The 13,205-nt window shown below is 39.9% G+C and overlaps 2 protein-coding genes across 4 annotated transcripts; both read right to left on the minus strand.

Moving 5' to 3' along the window:
* Positions 1 to 1,811: 1,811 nt before the first annotated feature.
* On the minus strand, positions 1,812 to 9,118 carry LOC121187112 (tRNA-dihydrouridine(20a/20b) synthase [NAD(P)+]-like). Of its 2 annotated transcripts, XM_041046226.1 has the most exons (13): positions 8,776 to 9,118; positions 8,415 to 8,536; positions 8,113 to 8,230; positions 7,738 to 7,860; positions 7,306 to 7,532; positions 5,677 to 5,690; positions 5,065 to 5,156; positions 4,763 to 4,863; positions 4,268 to 4,415; positions 3,985 to 4,120; positions 3,790 to 3,892; positions 3,507 to 3,607; positions 1,812 to 3,186 (listed from the first exon to the last, which is right to left on the minus strand). In XM_041046226.1, exons 1-13 carry the CDS (start codon positions 8,865 to 8,867, stop codon positions 3,151 to 3,153), a joined length of 1,413 nt encoding a protein of 470 aa, XP_040902160.1. In that variant the 5' UTR covers positions 8,868 to 9,118; the 3' UTR covers positions 1,812 to 3,150. The 2 variants fall into 2 exon arrangements, with proteins under 2 accessions (XP_040902160.1, XP_040902159.1); XM_041046225.1 differs by lacking the exons at positions 1,812 to 3,186; positions 3,507 to 3,607; positions 3,790 to 3,892; ... (3 more) ...; positions 5,065 to 5,156; positions 5,677 to 5,690 and adding an exon at positions 6,855 to 7,188.
* Positions 9,119 to 10,146: 1,028 nt separating this feature from the next.
* Positions 10,147 to 13,059, minus strand: rflnb (refilin B). 2 transcript variants are annotated; one of them, XM_041047253.1, is made up of 4 exons: positions 12,984 to 13,055; positions 12,445 to 12,865; positions 11,865 to 11,959; positions 10,147 to 11,575 (listed from the first exon to the last, which is right to left on the minus strand). In XM_041047253.1, exons 2-4 carry the CDS (start codon positions 12,640 to 12,642, stop codon positions 11,257 to 11,259), a joined length of 612 nt encoding a protein of 203 aa, XP_040903187.1. In that variant the 5' UTR covers positions 12,643 to 12,865; positions 12,984 to 13,055; the 3' UTR covers positions 10,147 to 11,256. The 2 variants fall into 2 exon arrangements, with proteins under 2 accessions (XP_040903187.1, XP_040903186.1); XM_041047252.1 differs by having other exon boundaries at positions 12,445 to 13,059.
* Between the last annotated feature and the right edge of the window lie 146 nt (positions 13,060 to 13,205).

A 13,205-nucleotide genomic window follows, 5' to 3' on the forward strand; every position in this document is an offset into this window, starting at 1 on the left:
ACACTCACACACAAATGAGATTTGCAGGGAATCACACGTTGTATCCGATTTATCTCATATAAAGCATAAATTCTATATTTGTACTACTGGACCTGTGAAGGCTTTGTGGATTTGACAGAAATTTGATATAACTGAAATATTTCTTGAATGTAAATGCTGTTATTTTTTTTTTCCTTATGAAGAAAACAATATTTTCCTGTTTTAATGGTGGCACAAGAGATTAGATGCGAAATGTGACTTGTACAGACCCCTGCAAAAACAGTACAGTAATTCTGAACACCAGCACTTATAAAGCTGCCTCTTTGGATTTTTCTTGCAAATTAAGTTTTTCTTCCTAATCACCAGGGTTACTGAACAGAAGAAGAGACGTGGCCTTAAAAACCAGAGGCATGACATTAAATTGAAATGCAAAAAAATAAACATGAGGAAAATTAGGCCTTCAAAGAAACTGGAAGGGAGGATTTTTTTTCAGAATTCTTAATAGAAAAGATAAGCAGGTTGTCTTAGAAATATGTGTTTGAACATATATTTCATTAACTTTTAGAGGGCTTGGCTGTTGTTGTTTTGACATCTGTGCCTCATTCACTCAACAGTTACCTCTAAATAGTGTATGTCATCTGTCTTGCTTGATAGTAGAGAGCAATTTTCAGACAGTTTCAGCAGATAGACATCAGAATACTATTTCATTTTACTTTTAAATTTCCCAGTGAATATGTCTTTACATTCATTTAGGAAAAAAAAGGTTTCATTTCTGACTGACTCTGAAATGTTTGTCTCTTACTTGAAGCCCAAAGTTAGGTCAATTGCAGTTCGTGTTGTGCGCTTTCTGGATGTGAACTTGTTCCTTTGGTAATCATACCCACTAAAAATGTTTACCTCTGTGTCTAATGGAGGCTGCTCTGATCTCAATATCAATGACGGCCAGAGGGAGGCAGTACCACATCTTTTCATGGTGTTTTTGAGGATTTTTTTTTTTTTATTAAGAACACAGTCAACTAAACTTGTTAACACTGATAATTAGGATTAGACTGAATTTGCCCAGAGTAATCTCAATGGGCCTCATTGGGCTCTGGTATTAAACAACCATTGCTGTTTGAAACAGATGACTGAAGTGAACGCTTGCCCTTGTGTCTGGTGGTTGCCATGTATCGTGCCTTTTGAAGAGGCAGAATTTGTACTGTTGAAACACTGATAAATGATATAATGTACACTGTCCCACTCTTTAGGCAACATTTTTAGGTGCATTTGTGTTTCTGATGTGTAAAAGCTCTGCTCCCTCGTCTCCAGCCATTGCTATACAATAGTGCTTCACTGGTCGGTCTGTTTTTTTGCTTTGTTTTTCTGTGTATTTTTACATATGCATGAATTCCTGTGCCAAAACCCACAAACAGAAACATCATGGTCTATTCTCAGGTTTTATGCTCATAAACAACTCCATCCGAAAATCAGAAGCCATTTCATGAAATCTGACAAAATGATTTCTCGAAGTGAAATCAGTCCACTAGCTGCTGTATCGCAAGACAAATGTTTCTCATTTTGTAAGATTTTATGTCCAAAATTGATATGTACCATTTTTTCCAACATATATTATGTGGTGACTGTTTTGAATTCAGTTTCAGGCACAGGTGGCCACAAGTTCAGACTCAGACAGGAGCAGCGAGGGGTATAGAAGGAAGTCATCTAAATAATGTAAGGCATTTACTTGCATTAAAGAAATCAGAATGTAAATAATTTTCTTGGATTATTTTTGTAAAATTTTAAAGAATATCTTAAATGTAATACTAAAATAAAACTTTTAATATCCAATCAAATGATGTGTTGGTGTTATTTATTCAAGGTGTTTCATTAAGTACATGCTTAGGCTCTAAACAAGACCCAAGATAAAGAAACAGATCTTTATTAAACAAACTGTACTGCATCCACCTACAAGGCACTTCATTCTGATTTCTGTCTATAACAGAAGTATAACAACACAACTGGAAGAGGCATTTTTAAATTCTATGACCTGAAAAAGAAAATTCAGTAAACCCATGCAATAATCGCTCTACCATTAAAAAACTGGGAAACACTGAAGCATCTAGTTGCACAATGTCAGCTCCTCTTTCACAGTGACATGGCTCTGTTTGAATAACAGAAATGTAAGACAGCCCCTTTTCACACAGAACAAGTGGTTCTCTAACCCAAAAATAAACACTTTAAACTCGCAGTCCAGCAAATACAGCATAACGGAAGCCGGACCTTCTGTGGCCCAGAAACATAAATCTATTTAAAGTCTAACAGATAAGATCAGAAATGGATGAATTCAATTTTCTATCCCTACAGATATTCTGTTTTATTTATATCCACAGATATGTTACGGAAAAGTTTCATCAGCATTTGCAAATTTAAATAAAGCAGGAAACCAATAGAAAAAAAAAAAACATTTGGGTGCTGGATGCTGTCAAACCGTTAGCATCTACCACAACTACTCAGGTTACAAAAAGTACAGAACACTAACTAGAGCATAATAAAAACCTGAAGATGAGCCATGCGAGCACAGACAGAATTTACATGACCGAATTTAAGCTCAAAGTGGGGACAGCAGCTGTCCCGTCTACACGCAGAAGTACATACATAACAAATCTTTAGTATCAAAATACATTCAAGGCTGGCTGCCACATCAATAGAGAGCTCTAGCATTTGACAAATCGTGCACTCTTTGCTACGCACCGGGCCCAGACAACCACAAAACAACACCTGCCCTAGTTGCATATTTCTTTAACATATTAAGTGCTCTGGGTTGATTACTGACTGAATTTTTTTCCAATTACCTTGTACAATTAATCTGCCTGATAGTGTGTGCACTTGAAAAAGCAACCCTCTTAGTCACACTGCACCAGGCAGTAACAGGAAACCATCAAATATTACTCATTTCATTTAAACCAGTCTGGAGCCCTAATATAAATTCACCTCCATGCTTTAAAACCATTACTGATATCAGCCAAACGTCTGTACTTCCAAGGAGCCAATTCTGGCTTTGTGACATGCATTGTGACACACGGTGTAAGATGAGTATAATACATGAAGGTAAAGCATTTGTTGCCGTGGTTTTCTCGCAACTGGGCTAAGTTGCTGTGCAAACACTTCAACCTTTTAAACATTTTACAACAACTAGTCATCCTTTTTGCTTCCACTATCTTGAAGATTCTGAAAGGACATGAGAAAATAAAAGTAAACATCAGATAATATGTTATATTCAGATTTATCAGATTAGATTAGATAATATAAATGCATTGTTGGGGGGGTTGAAAAAAATACGAGACTTTAAAATGGCCTACATGTTTTTTTAGTTGAGATCCTGGAAGACAATGTGAACTGCTGTAGATTCACTAATATTAACAACCTTTTGTTTGTAATGTTTAAGCAACAAAAAATGGACCCCTGCACTTTTTCAGTAGACTAACTGTATCTAAATACTGAATGACCCCATAAGTCATTATCCTGCTGAGTTTAGGACTTGGCATTACCTGGAGCTCCTGATGTTCTTTCAACAGTCTGTCGTACTCCCTGGCGAGGCCGTCCGTCTGCTTCTTCATGACATCTACCTCTGACTGGGACTTCTTCAGGGCTGGAGAGGAAATAATCGTACATCAACACAGGGCATTATCATCATCAAGTGACAAGTTTTGAAGTCTACAGTTCTTATACCAACTTTCTTGGGGTCAGAATACAAAACTAATACTTGCACGTGTGTAAAAGCAACACAGGCACATTTACAGAGGACACGTGGATAAGTACATGGATACTAACCATCTCCTGCGGTCTTCAGTTCTTCTTTCAGTCTCTCCACCTCCTTTCTCAACAGCTCCATGCCCTCTGAAGTAGCCTTATCACCCTTCCCTTTCATCAGAGTCTGAAATACATAAATGAAAACAAAGAACATGAACTCAATACAGGTCTTTATCAGCTAACTGTAACTCTAACAGATACCTGCATGGAACGTACCTGTTTCAGCAGGTCATTGTCCTCCATGTATTTCTTGGCAGCCTGGTTAGCATTGTCAGCCTGTGCCTGAAGAGCAGCAGTAGTCCCATGCATTTCTGCCAGCTGGTTAATCAAGGTGATCACTCGCTTCATAACCCTAGAAAAATAAATGGGGTCAGAGAAAGACCTGGTTCAAGGTGAAGATTTGGTGCTCAAGGTGACCTATTTTCATTACTAACTAATATGCTTGCTTTTTGTTTTTTTTAGCACATCCTTTGTGTATCAGTGTATACAGCAGACTCACAGCCAGAGGAAGACAGCAAAGCCAGAGATGTAGAGGTTCCTCTGGGCTCTAAAAAGCTTCATGTGCAGGTGGTCAAACATGTTCGGTTGCAGCTTGGCATCTGTGCCGAGTTCTTTCCCAGAATACTTTCTCACTTCACGAACAGCATCTAAAGAAAAAGGAGCACACCATGAGTTATAACCAGAAAGCTTAGATTTACAACTTTTCTTCCGTGTGCCATCTTCATAGAGGTTTCAGTTTTAAGATTTTGCCAAGAGCAATCCAGTCTCCAGTGATGAGACTGACTAGATTAAATGTGGCTTCAAGTTTGAGCTTTTCAAGACACACTCTCCAGTTCAATTGTAGCATCCACTAGCAACCCCAAAGCTTCCTCTCAGCGCAGAGGCTGATGTTTTAAATAGTTCACAACATCTGCGTTTACATCCCCAACTTATAAGTTGTGATCCATCTACAGAGATGTGTCCAAAATATTGAAACAGCTGATGTTACACTTACCAAGGAAGAGAACAATGAGTACTATGATCATAGTGAGAAACACTTTGTTCCAGAACATCGACATGAAGTTCCAGATCCTCAGCTGGAAAACAATCCGCCACCTGCAACCATGCATGTACAAACATTTAGAGACAGGCACTATGTAACAGGTCTATACTATAACAATATACACAGTGTTCTGCAGGATCGCTACAACTCACAGTCCATTTGTCACATCAGCACAGCACACCTTGTTCTGTTTTTGTTCATGGTAATTCAAACTCAATATGCACACAGTATGACTCTTAGTGACTATTATTTACCTCCTGGCAGAGATGAATGGTAAGCAGAGGATGACAAGGATGCCAATCTCCACATAGAGAAAGAGGGCCACAGCAGTCCATTGCAACGTCATCTCTGCAGGGGGCTTATGAGGATGGCCTGAGAAAGACAGACATGAAGCCTTTAAGGATGTCAGGTAAGAAGTGAGTTCTGACAAAAAAAAAAAGGACAACAACGCGGCCTCTGTTGAGAAGAATGATAAGTTAAGCTTCTCGTCCACCCAGTTCTTCACATACCTTAACGTAAAAACGCAGGAGCTTAGGTTAGCTCTGTCAAACTCACGTTGTTGTAGCCTGCTTACAGCTTACAGTTACAGAGCCACCACAAGCAATTTTTGCGTGTTTATATGCTTATTCGAGGCAAATGCCCAAAGCCTACACTGAGGCCTTTAGAAATTATTTCCCTCCTTACAACCCCTGTCTATATGCAGTCTTAAACCAAGTGCTCCATTAACGGAAGCTATTCCCTTAACTACAAGCTAACGTTAACCTAACCTGGGGGACTTAGAGAAAGCTAACTAGCCGGTTAAAAAAAACAGTAAGGTAAGTGTATAAGTTCATGTTACAACTCGAGCATTTAAATGCACAACTTACCTTTTTTTTCACTTCTGAAATCAACTAAGGCAAAGTTTATCTGTCCGCTTCCCTTCCTGTTACAGGCAACTCACTTGAAAAATCAAGCTTCCGGTCTAATTTTACAAAATAAAATGTTGCCTCGTTGATATCAAGCATTGATATGGATTGGGAACGCGTTTTTGCTTGTTAAATGGTTGAGAATTAACATTTGAAATCTCACTGTCTGTTCTTACCTTTGTGCATCGCAGTCCTTTCTCGTGGATAAAGGACATACATTGCTTTACTTTGAAGACAAAATTGCCCGACTTCCGGCATATACCTTTCATGTCGTCATTAGAACTAAGAAATTTACATTCAGTGATGTAAATTGATTAGCTTGGTATTTACGTACATCACTTGGCAGTTTATTAGGTACACCTAGCTAAAATTAGTACAGTCTAATATAACAGTCCTATAATAAATTCTACCTTCATGAAGGTTATGATGTTCAGCATGTCTTGAAACTGTTTTTAATAGGTGTTGATTCAACTTTGTGGTAGATCTGGAGGCTGCAATTTACAGTGTTGTTGAATTGCATTGTGTTATATGGACAAGTGTTATTTTGTATTATTATTTTGTCCACACCGTTTATATCAGTGAGGGTAGGCTAAACAACAGACAAACCTTCCTCTATCATGTAATACAGTTCAACAGCAGCACAAACTACATCCTCTGAAATGATCACACAGTTGAATCAACATCTCAACAAAAATAATTTCAACAAAAACTGAACAATACAACCTTCATTAAGTTAGGATTTATTACAGGACTGTTGAATTAGTTTTATAAAATGCCAACTGGGTGTGCATTCACACTGCAAAAACGGACACATGGCAAAGTCATCATTATCAATAAAAACAAATTACATTACTTTCCCAAAAAGCTAGATGTGCAGGTGAAGTAGCATATCATAGGATTTAAAAAAAATCTTTTCTAACTAGAAAGATTGAGTAAAAAGATCTATTATTAGTTGTAATATCATTCATAGCTGATGATTTTGTGGTAGATATTCAAAGAAGAAGAAAAATCCCAAGCCTCAGTATCTACTCACTGAGCAAGACGAGCACTAGTAATAGCTTGATATTCTGTTTAATTAGCTATATAGTAACTTAGATATGGCTTGACTGGAGAAAATGTAGCAGTAAAGAAGACAGACATTATAATACAACTGCAATTTTATTTGGCACAAAAATGTTAAAATCAAATGTGTCACACTTCAACATACTCATGTTCCCAGATCTTGTACCAACCCGTATGTGTTCTGGAGGTAATCTATTACAGCTGAGGTACTGGACAGAGAATTGAACATTTTCCTCTCAGGCTGGGAGCTAACCCTCTCCAGCATGTAGGTAAGATGGTGGTGGAAGCAAGTGAATGGAGTGCCCTGCTCTATAGAGATGTCCACCCAGTCCCATATACATTCCAAAGGAGTATCCTCATAGCCAGCGAACATGGCAGGGTTAGCAAGCAACCCCCGAGCAGCCATCACACCTAATAAGAAAGGAATATTGCCATTTATGCATATGTCATACATGAATAAGTATACTTGTTTACTTAAAAGTTTATTAGCGTACTTCAAGAGCACGCTTTTGCTGAATACAAACCTACCGTCGACACCAGTAAGCTGGTGAGTGGACTCCACATCACGGAGGTACTTTATGTCCCCATTGGCAATGACAGGCACAGACACGCTGTCTTTGATTGTCTTTATGGCGTCATAATGGACTGGTTGGTGGCGTTCTTCTGTTGTACGGCCGTGGACCGTAATCCATGACACACCAGCTGATTCAGCTTTCTGGCAGAGATCCACTGTCCGCCTCAGGTCCTTGTGAATTCTGTGGATGACATGAATTTCTTCTAAATTATTATAATTAATATTAATATCATTATTATTATTTGGTTCTGACCCCAATTTTAACACAGGAAGTCACAGCTGTATGTTAACAATTAAACTACATGTATTTTCACACATGCAATATATTTACCAGTCAAGCTCTGGAATAGTCAGAGCAGTTCGGGGTTTTATTTTTTTTTTTTTACCTTATTTTGATGGACGCTGTATAGTTTGAATTGTCCACTTGGTTTCTGACATGTCTGACCATGTCTTTCACAAGTTCAGGCTTGTTGATGAGGCAAGCACCATACCCAGCTGACATAGCCCATCTGAAAACACGACAACAAAACTAATCAAACAACTTTGACAAAGAATTCTGTCTATGTATCCCTGCAACACTTAAATAGTGGTCAAAATAATAAAGATGAAAACAGCCACATGCAATTTGCCATTGGAAATGAATCAGCCAAACAAACTGTTAGCTTTTAACCCTCTGTAAAATCAAAATGCTGAAAAATAAAAGAGTAATAAAAAGCGACTGGAGGCCAAAATGTATCTGGGCCTACTGTCAGCAGCTGCACCTCTGGGGACAGCCACAGTTGAGGTCAACTCCATCTGAGAAAGGTGCAACAACACAGGCTGCATCAGCCAGAGTCTGGGCATCATGGGCAGCAAACTGCACTATCAGGGGCCGATCACCTGAGGAGGAAAGGGAAAAAAAACAACAGTCAGAAAAACGTGGTAATGGCAACATGGCTGCATGTACAAAGCTCACAATTAAAAGAACTTGTCTGGCAAGACTTACGTCCTTGTGTAAAGATGCAGTGCATTAGAAGTGGTGGTGCTGCAAGACTACAGCTCATATCACAATGTTGCTACTCACGCTCATTGGTAGTGAATTCACTGTCTCTGGCTTTGACAGATCGCATGAAGTCAGCAGCAACTATCATTGGGGTGAAGCAGATGTCACAGTCGTATTTCCTCACCAAGGACCTGAATGCAAGCCTATGGAAGAGTGGACTTCACTGAGCATAGTGTGCGAAAGACACAAAATAAATGGTAGTTGTACCTACAGTACGTCCCATCGTGTTGAAGGTAGAAGAGCAGATAACTCGATTAAACACTTGGGGACAAATAATGTTAAAGTTAGATGCATTTTAAGTGTCTTCCCCCTTTAATGTAGTTCAGTTCTTCAAAAATAAGGAAATTAATACAATGGCAGATGGAAAATAGATTCCACTTACTTTGAATATCGAACCATAGGAGCACATATTTTCAGGACTTTTCCCTTTTCAAACATGTCCATTATACTGGTGTTTCCATTACAGGTCTTCATCTTCTCAAGTAGCACTGATAGCGAGTTAGCACAACAAGCTAACCAGCACAATATCCACGAGTAGAGCAGGGTTTGAGGATGGATTCTGTCGTCTGGCGTCTATTTCATTGTTTCAAAGACAAACACAAACTGGTTACACAATCTAAAACCGCAGACTGTCGCATGCTGATACATAAATATAGCTGGGTTTACTTCGGAACAACATTAAAACTACGCTGCTTCTGTCCACCATGCGGGTAAAAACTGTGGGCGTGTGTTTACAACCTCTGAACCCATACGTCACATAACCCAATGTGTGTTTATTTAATTTATTTAATTTAATTTTATTCTTTTTGTTGTTTGCTTTTACCTATAAACAAACATTCTCCAGTGTAACCAGTTTAGGTTTTACACGGTGATATTTTTTTCTTACAAAATGTTGTCGTTCGATGTCAGAGTGCTGCCTTCAGGTTCCGTAGGGAAAAGTAGCTCTAGCGCTTTAAAAGATTGTGCGTTGGATGTAATACCCAGTGTGTTTGTGGAATAAATAAGAATTTAAAAATTACATACCTCACACTGATATCAGCAGAGGTTAAAACGTCTTCTATGTCAGTTTGTCACCATACTCATTTACTCTTTTAGAGTGACAACTGGAGCAACTTTTCCAGATGACGTTTTCTTAATACTGGCACTGGATTTGTAATATTACCTACTCTATACATACTATATAGTGATTGTGTGTGACATCATTTTGATACCATGACAGTTTTTTAATTTTTCCATATTAACTTAATTGTTCCCTTCACCCAGTGTCTTCACTGTGTACCACTAAGTCAGCATGAAATCTTTATAAGTCAAAATTAAGCTTTATTATGTTGAAAGTATGATGGACAGGATCAACTTTGCTCTGGAATCAAATCAAGTTCTTGACAGTGTTTTCACTCTGGGGCCACAAGGGGGCAGTGAAGCAAAACAATTATGTGAAAACATCTCTCCATGTGGTCTGGGGATAATTCACCCAAAATAGTATCATTTTCCTACCTGAACAGTTTGGCAGCACATCCATCTATCCATGATGTTTCAGTGCAATTTACAGAGGTACCTGTGTTTCCATGTGCAAGGGAGGAAAATTATGTCTCTTGATCAGCCATTTTCAGAATTTATACAATATCTTCCTGTGTTCAATGCTTGTGTGTTTATCATTTTCACAGACCAAATAATGAAAAATAAACTCTGCTGTCATCGATTGAAAAAGGACAAGAAATACCTCCTCAAAAACTACAAAGTTGATAAACTAATGAACACGTTATTACTTTATTTCAAACTGGCACTGAATAGGTGACAAATATCAAAAAGAAGCATTAACAGATATATCGATAAGGCACAAGGGGCATCACAAATATATCCCTTGCCATGACTGTGAAGACCCGTTAATCAGCTGATAAAATCTCAGATCCAAAAACTTCAACAGAATAAATACAATTTCAATCCAAGTCAAGCCAAAGAAAGTGATAGCAGTGGAATGCAGCTTGTTATTTTCACTACTAAGCCAGTGAGTGATATCAAAAATACGATCCACTTTTCAGTAAACTCCACTCTCACCATCCATCTACACTACCTGCTAAAATCAGTTTTAGCTTACACATCACCATGAATAGAAAACTTCCCTTAATCTATCAACATTTACATAACACATCATGAATCTCAGCCATAAACAGTGGCCAGAGAAAAGGCTTGGGGAGAGCTTAGCTTGTGCTATGTTGTGCAGAAATACACAATACCCTGTGAAGAAACAAAACACGTGTTAAGTATTTTCACCACATCCTTTGTACAGTGTGGATAAGCTAGTGATTTCTTAGCGTGCACCCAAAACTCCAGCACCACATTTATTTGCCTTTCCTCTCCCTCACATACTAGTCACTTATCCATATCCTAAGTTAGCAGTTCTAAAAGGTCCTCTTCTATTTGATTAATTCAAAACAAATTCTATGAACTGTGACAGGCCTCAAATTTAAAAACCAATCACTCTGCAGGCTTGACCAACTTGGTATGACATGAGGAGAATGACTTTGCGGAGGGCAAATAAGTATTCTCCTTATCTCGGCCCATATAAGTCAGTTCTAACTGACTAACAAACTGAAGCGCTTAATTAAATATCCATGCCAATGCACTGTTTCATTCATTGGCAGGGATACATACATATCATACATACAACATCTCTGCTACCTGTAACATCCACAGCACAGATGCTTTGTGTCCACAGCTTGGGATAGGCACTTAAAAGCATAGGCTACACAACTGTAAAAAGACAACACAGCAGGTCATTGGCAGCCAGCCTTATGGGAGCCACAGCATGGGGACCGTGGCGAATGACCGCTTTTGCGTTTCCCCAGCCACCTGCCCACCCCTCTCACTGAGGTAGCTTTCTATGACCAGCCGCCTCCAGCTCCACACTGGAGAGGAATCGCCTGGATAGTCGGCGGCAATCGTAGCTCAGCTCTGTGGTGTAAACAGCGCTGGTTTTCTTGGGGTAGATGATGGTGGTGCTCTTGAAGCGCTGCGGGCGATGGCGAGGCTGGAAGTCCAGCTGTGTTTTGTAGTGGCGCCAGGTGCTGTGGGGCAAGGCCATGATAGTCTGCCTGCAATGTTCAAGGCCCTGGCCCCACGGCTGCAGATCCACGTCCTGGATGAAGTGGCGGTCCGAGTTGTAGTGCACGGATGAGATGTATCTGTGGAGAAGGGGAAAGTGCAATGGTTTCATTTGGTATAAAACAATGTAGTGGAACTATCCTGCGTCCCACCTTCAAAAGTCATTTAATTACAGTACGACACAAAGTTCACAAATCTGTCATTTGCTTTCTTGGAAGTTGTCAGCCACTTTGGTATACATTAAAAGTAAAAATACTAAAGCCTGCTTGTCCTCATGGTGTGGCATTTTTTGACCGACATGTACTGACATGCACACTCCTCCAGCTGGTCCAATGATGCCCACAACCAGTCATATGATAGTCAACCCACCTTATTTCCTTCGGTGGTAATGGATCAAGTGCTATGCCTTCTCCAAAGGACAGCGGGTGTAGCTGTGGGACAGCTGCGGTGGGTAAAACTGGAACCTGCAATGCAAAAAAAAAAATCAACCACAATTGTCACATGGAGAGCCAATTCAATAAGTTCTCATTGGCCCAGTTCAGAAGCTGAAGTGACCCACTTTCTTCAGTTGGTCAGAACATGCTTCAAGCCTAAAATGTTATTGTCAAAGAACCTTCACAAATATCTGATTTATTTAAGTAAAAACTGTCAGGTAGAGAGTCAGAAAACCAGTGGGTATGGCCCACAGCAACAATTTCAGGGCTTAACTTCCTGTGTGCATCATTTACACCAGCGCAAGACAAACTGGAATCTGTAGGATAAACAACAATGTAACATCAGCATTTGTGGAAACTATAAGACTCTCATACATGTAAATTCCTAGTACTATGACAAATCTTCCATATCAAATCGCAAGTTATGAAATGTCCTGGCATTTAAAACAAATGTTCAGCTGAGTCCGTACGCTGCTTAAAATCACAGGATGTAGTGAGAGAGCAGTGCTACCTACCAGGGAGCCCCTTCCCTCGTCCTCAGACACCGGGCTCACGCCCCCGGCTTTATCCGCGCACACAGGCTGCAGCCAGGCGCTGGGGCTCGGGCTCGGGGGTAACCCAGAGTCCGGGCTGTCAAGTCCTCTATCAGCCCTGCAGCTCATATCCAGTGGATCTCCTTCACATACATTTGGCAAGTTCAACCTGCCAACCATTTCTAGTTAAAAAGTTGCACAACTCCAGCGAGTAAGACGCAGGTTACGAAAGAGAAATATTTCCAGATTTGAGTTCCTCGTGTTGTTTCTTTCGTCCAGTGGTTTTGTTTTGTTGCAAAGTCCCACGGTGTTATTGCAAACTCCTTCCCGGACAGCATGCACGGCTGCCCGCTGGAAATACCATCAACCGGGCGATAATTCAGTTCCCCCGAGCTTCAGACCCCTGCAAAACAAGAAATCTAAAACTATTTTATTTTTTTTACTTTGACATTAAAATCTATTAAAAGCACGGCCCAGCCCCGCGGCTGATTGTGTATAAAAAGATGAGAGAATGCATTTACTTCTGTGCTGCGCTGAGAAAAGGATGTGAAAGACTCCTGCTGCCCGCGGCTCCTCTTCAAACTTCTCTCCCCTCAAAGGGGCCTTCACATCCACAAACATAGGAAAGGAAACGCCTTTTTGAAGCTTTTACTGGCTGCTGATTGGATGGAGGAAAAGTGGCAACCAGAGACGAAGCCAGTCATGGGAACGTGTCCAAAGCTGCTCATTCAACACTGGACCTC

The sequence above is a fragment of the Toxotes jaculatrix genome, chromosome 9 (genome assembly GCF_017976425.1).
Source record: "Toxotes jaculatrix isolate fToxJac2 chromosome 9, fToxJac2.pri, whole genome shotgun sequence".
In the NCBI taxonomy this organism is placed as follows: Eukaryota; Metazoa; Chordata; class Actinopteri; family Toxotidae; genus Toxotes; species Toxotes jaculatrix.

Excerpts from the sequence above, each read along its gene's own strand:
- LOC121187112 (XM_041046226.1), bottom strand. The coding sequence starts at position 8,867 with ATGAAGACCTGTAATGGAAACACCAGTATAATGGACATGTTTGAAAAG. Across the intron at positions 7,861-8,112 it reads AACTGTGGCTGTCCCCAGAG|ATGGGCTATGTCAGCTGGGT; the intron begins GTGCAGCTGCTG and ends TCGTGTTTTCAG. Across the intron at positions 3,893-3,984 it reads ACAATGACCTGCTGAAACAG|ACTCTGATGAAAGGGAAGGG; the intron begins GTACGTTCCATG and ends TATGTATTTCAG.
- rflnb (XM_041047252.1), bottom strand. The coding sequence starts at position 12,642 with ATGGTTGGCAGGTTGAACTTGCCAAATGTATGTGAAGGAGATCCACTG. Across the intron at positions 11,960-12,444 it reads ACGAGGGAAGGGGCTCCCTG|GTTCCAGTTTTACCCACCGC; the intron begins GTAGGTAGCACT and ends TTTGCATTGCAG. Across the intron at positions 11,576-11,864 it reads TTACCACCGAAGGAAATAAG|ATACATCTCATCCGTGCACT; the intron begins GTGGGTTGACTA and ends CCTTCTCCACAG.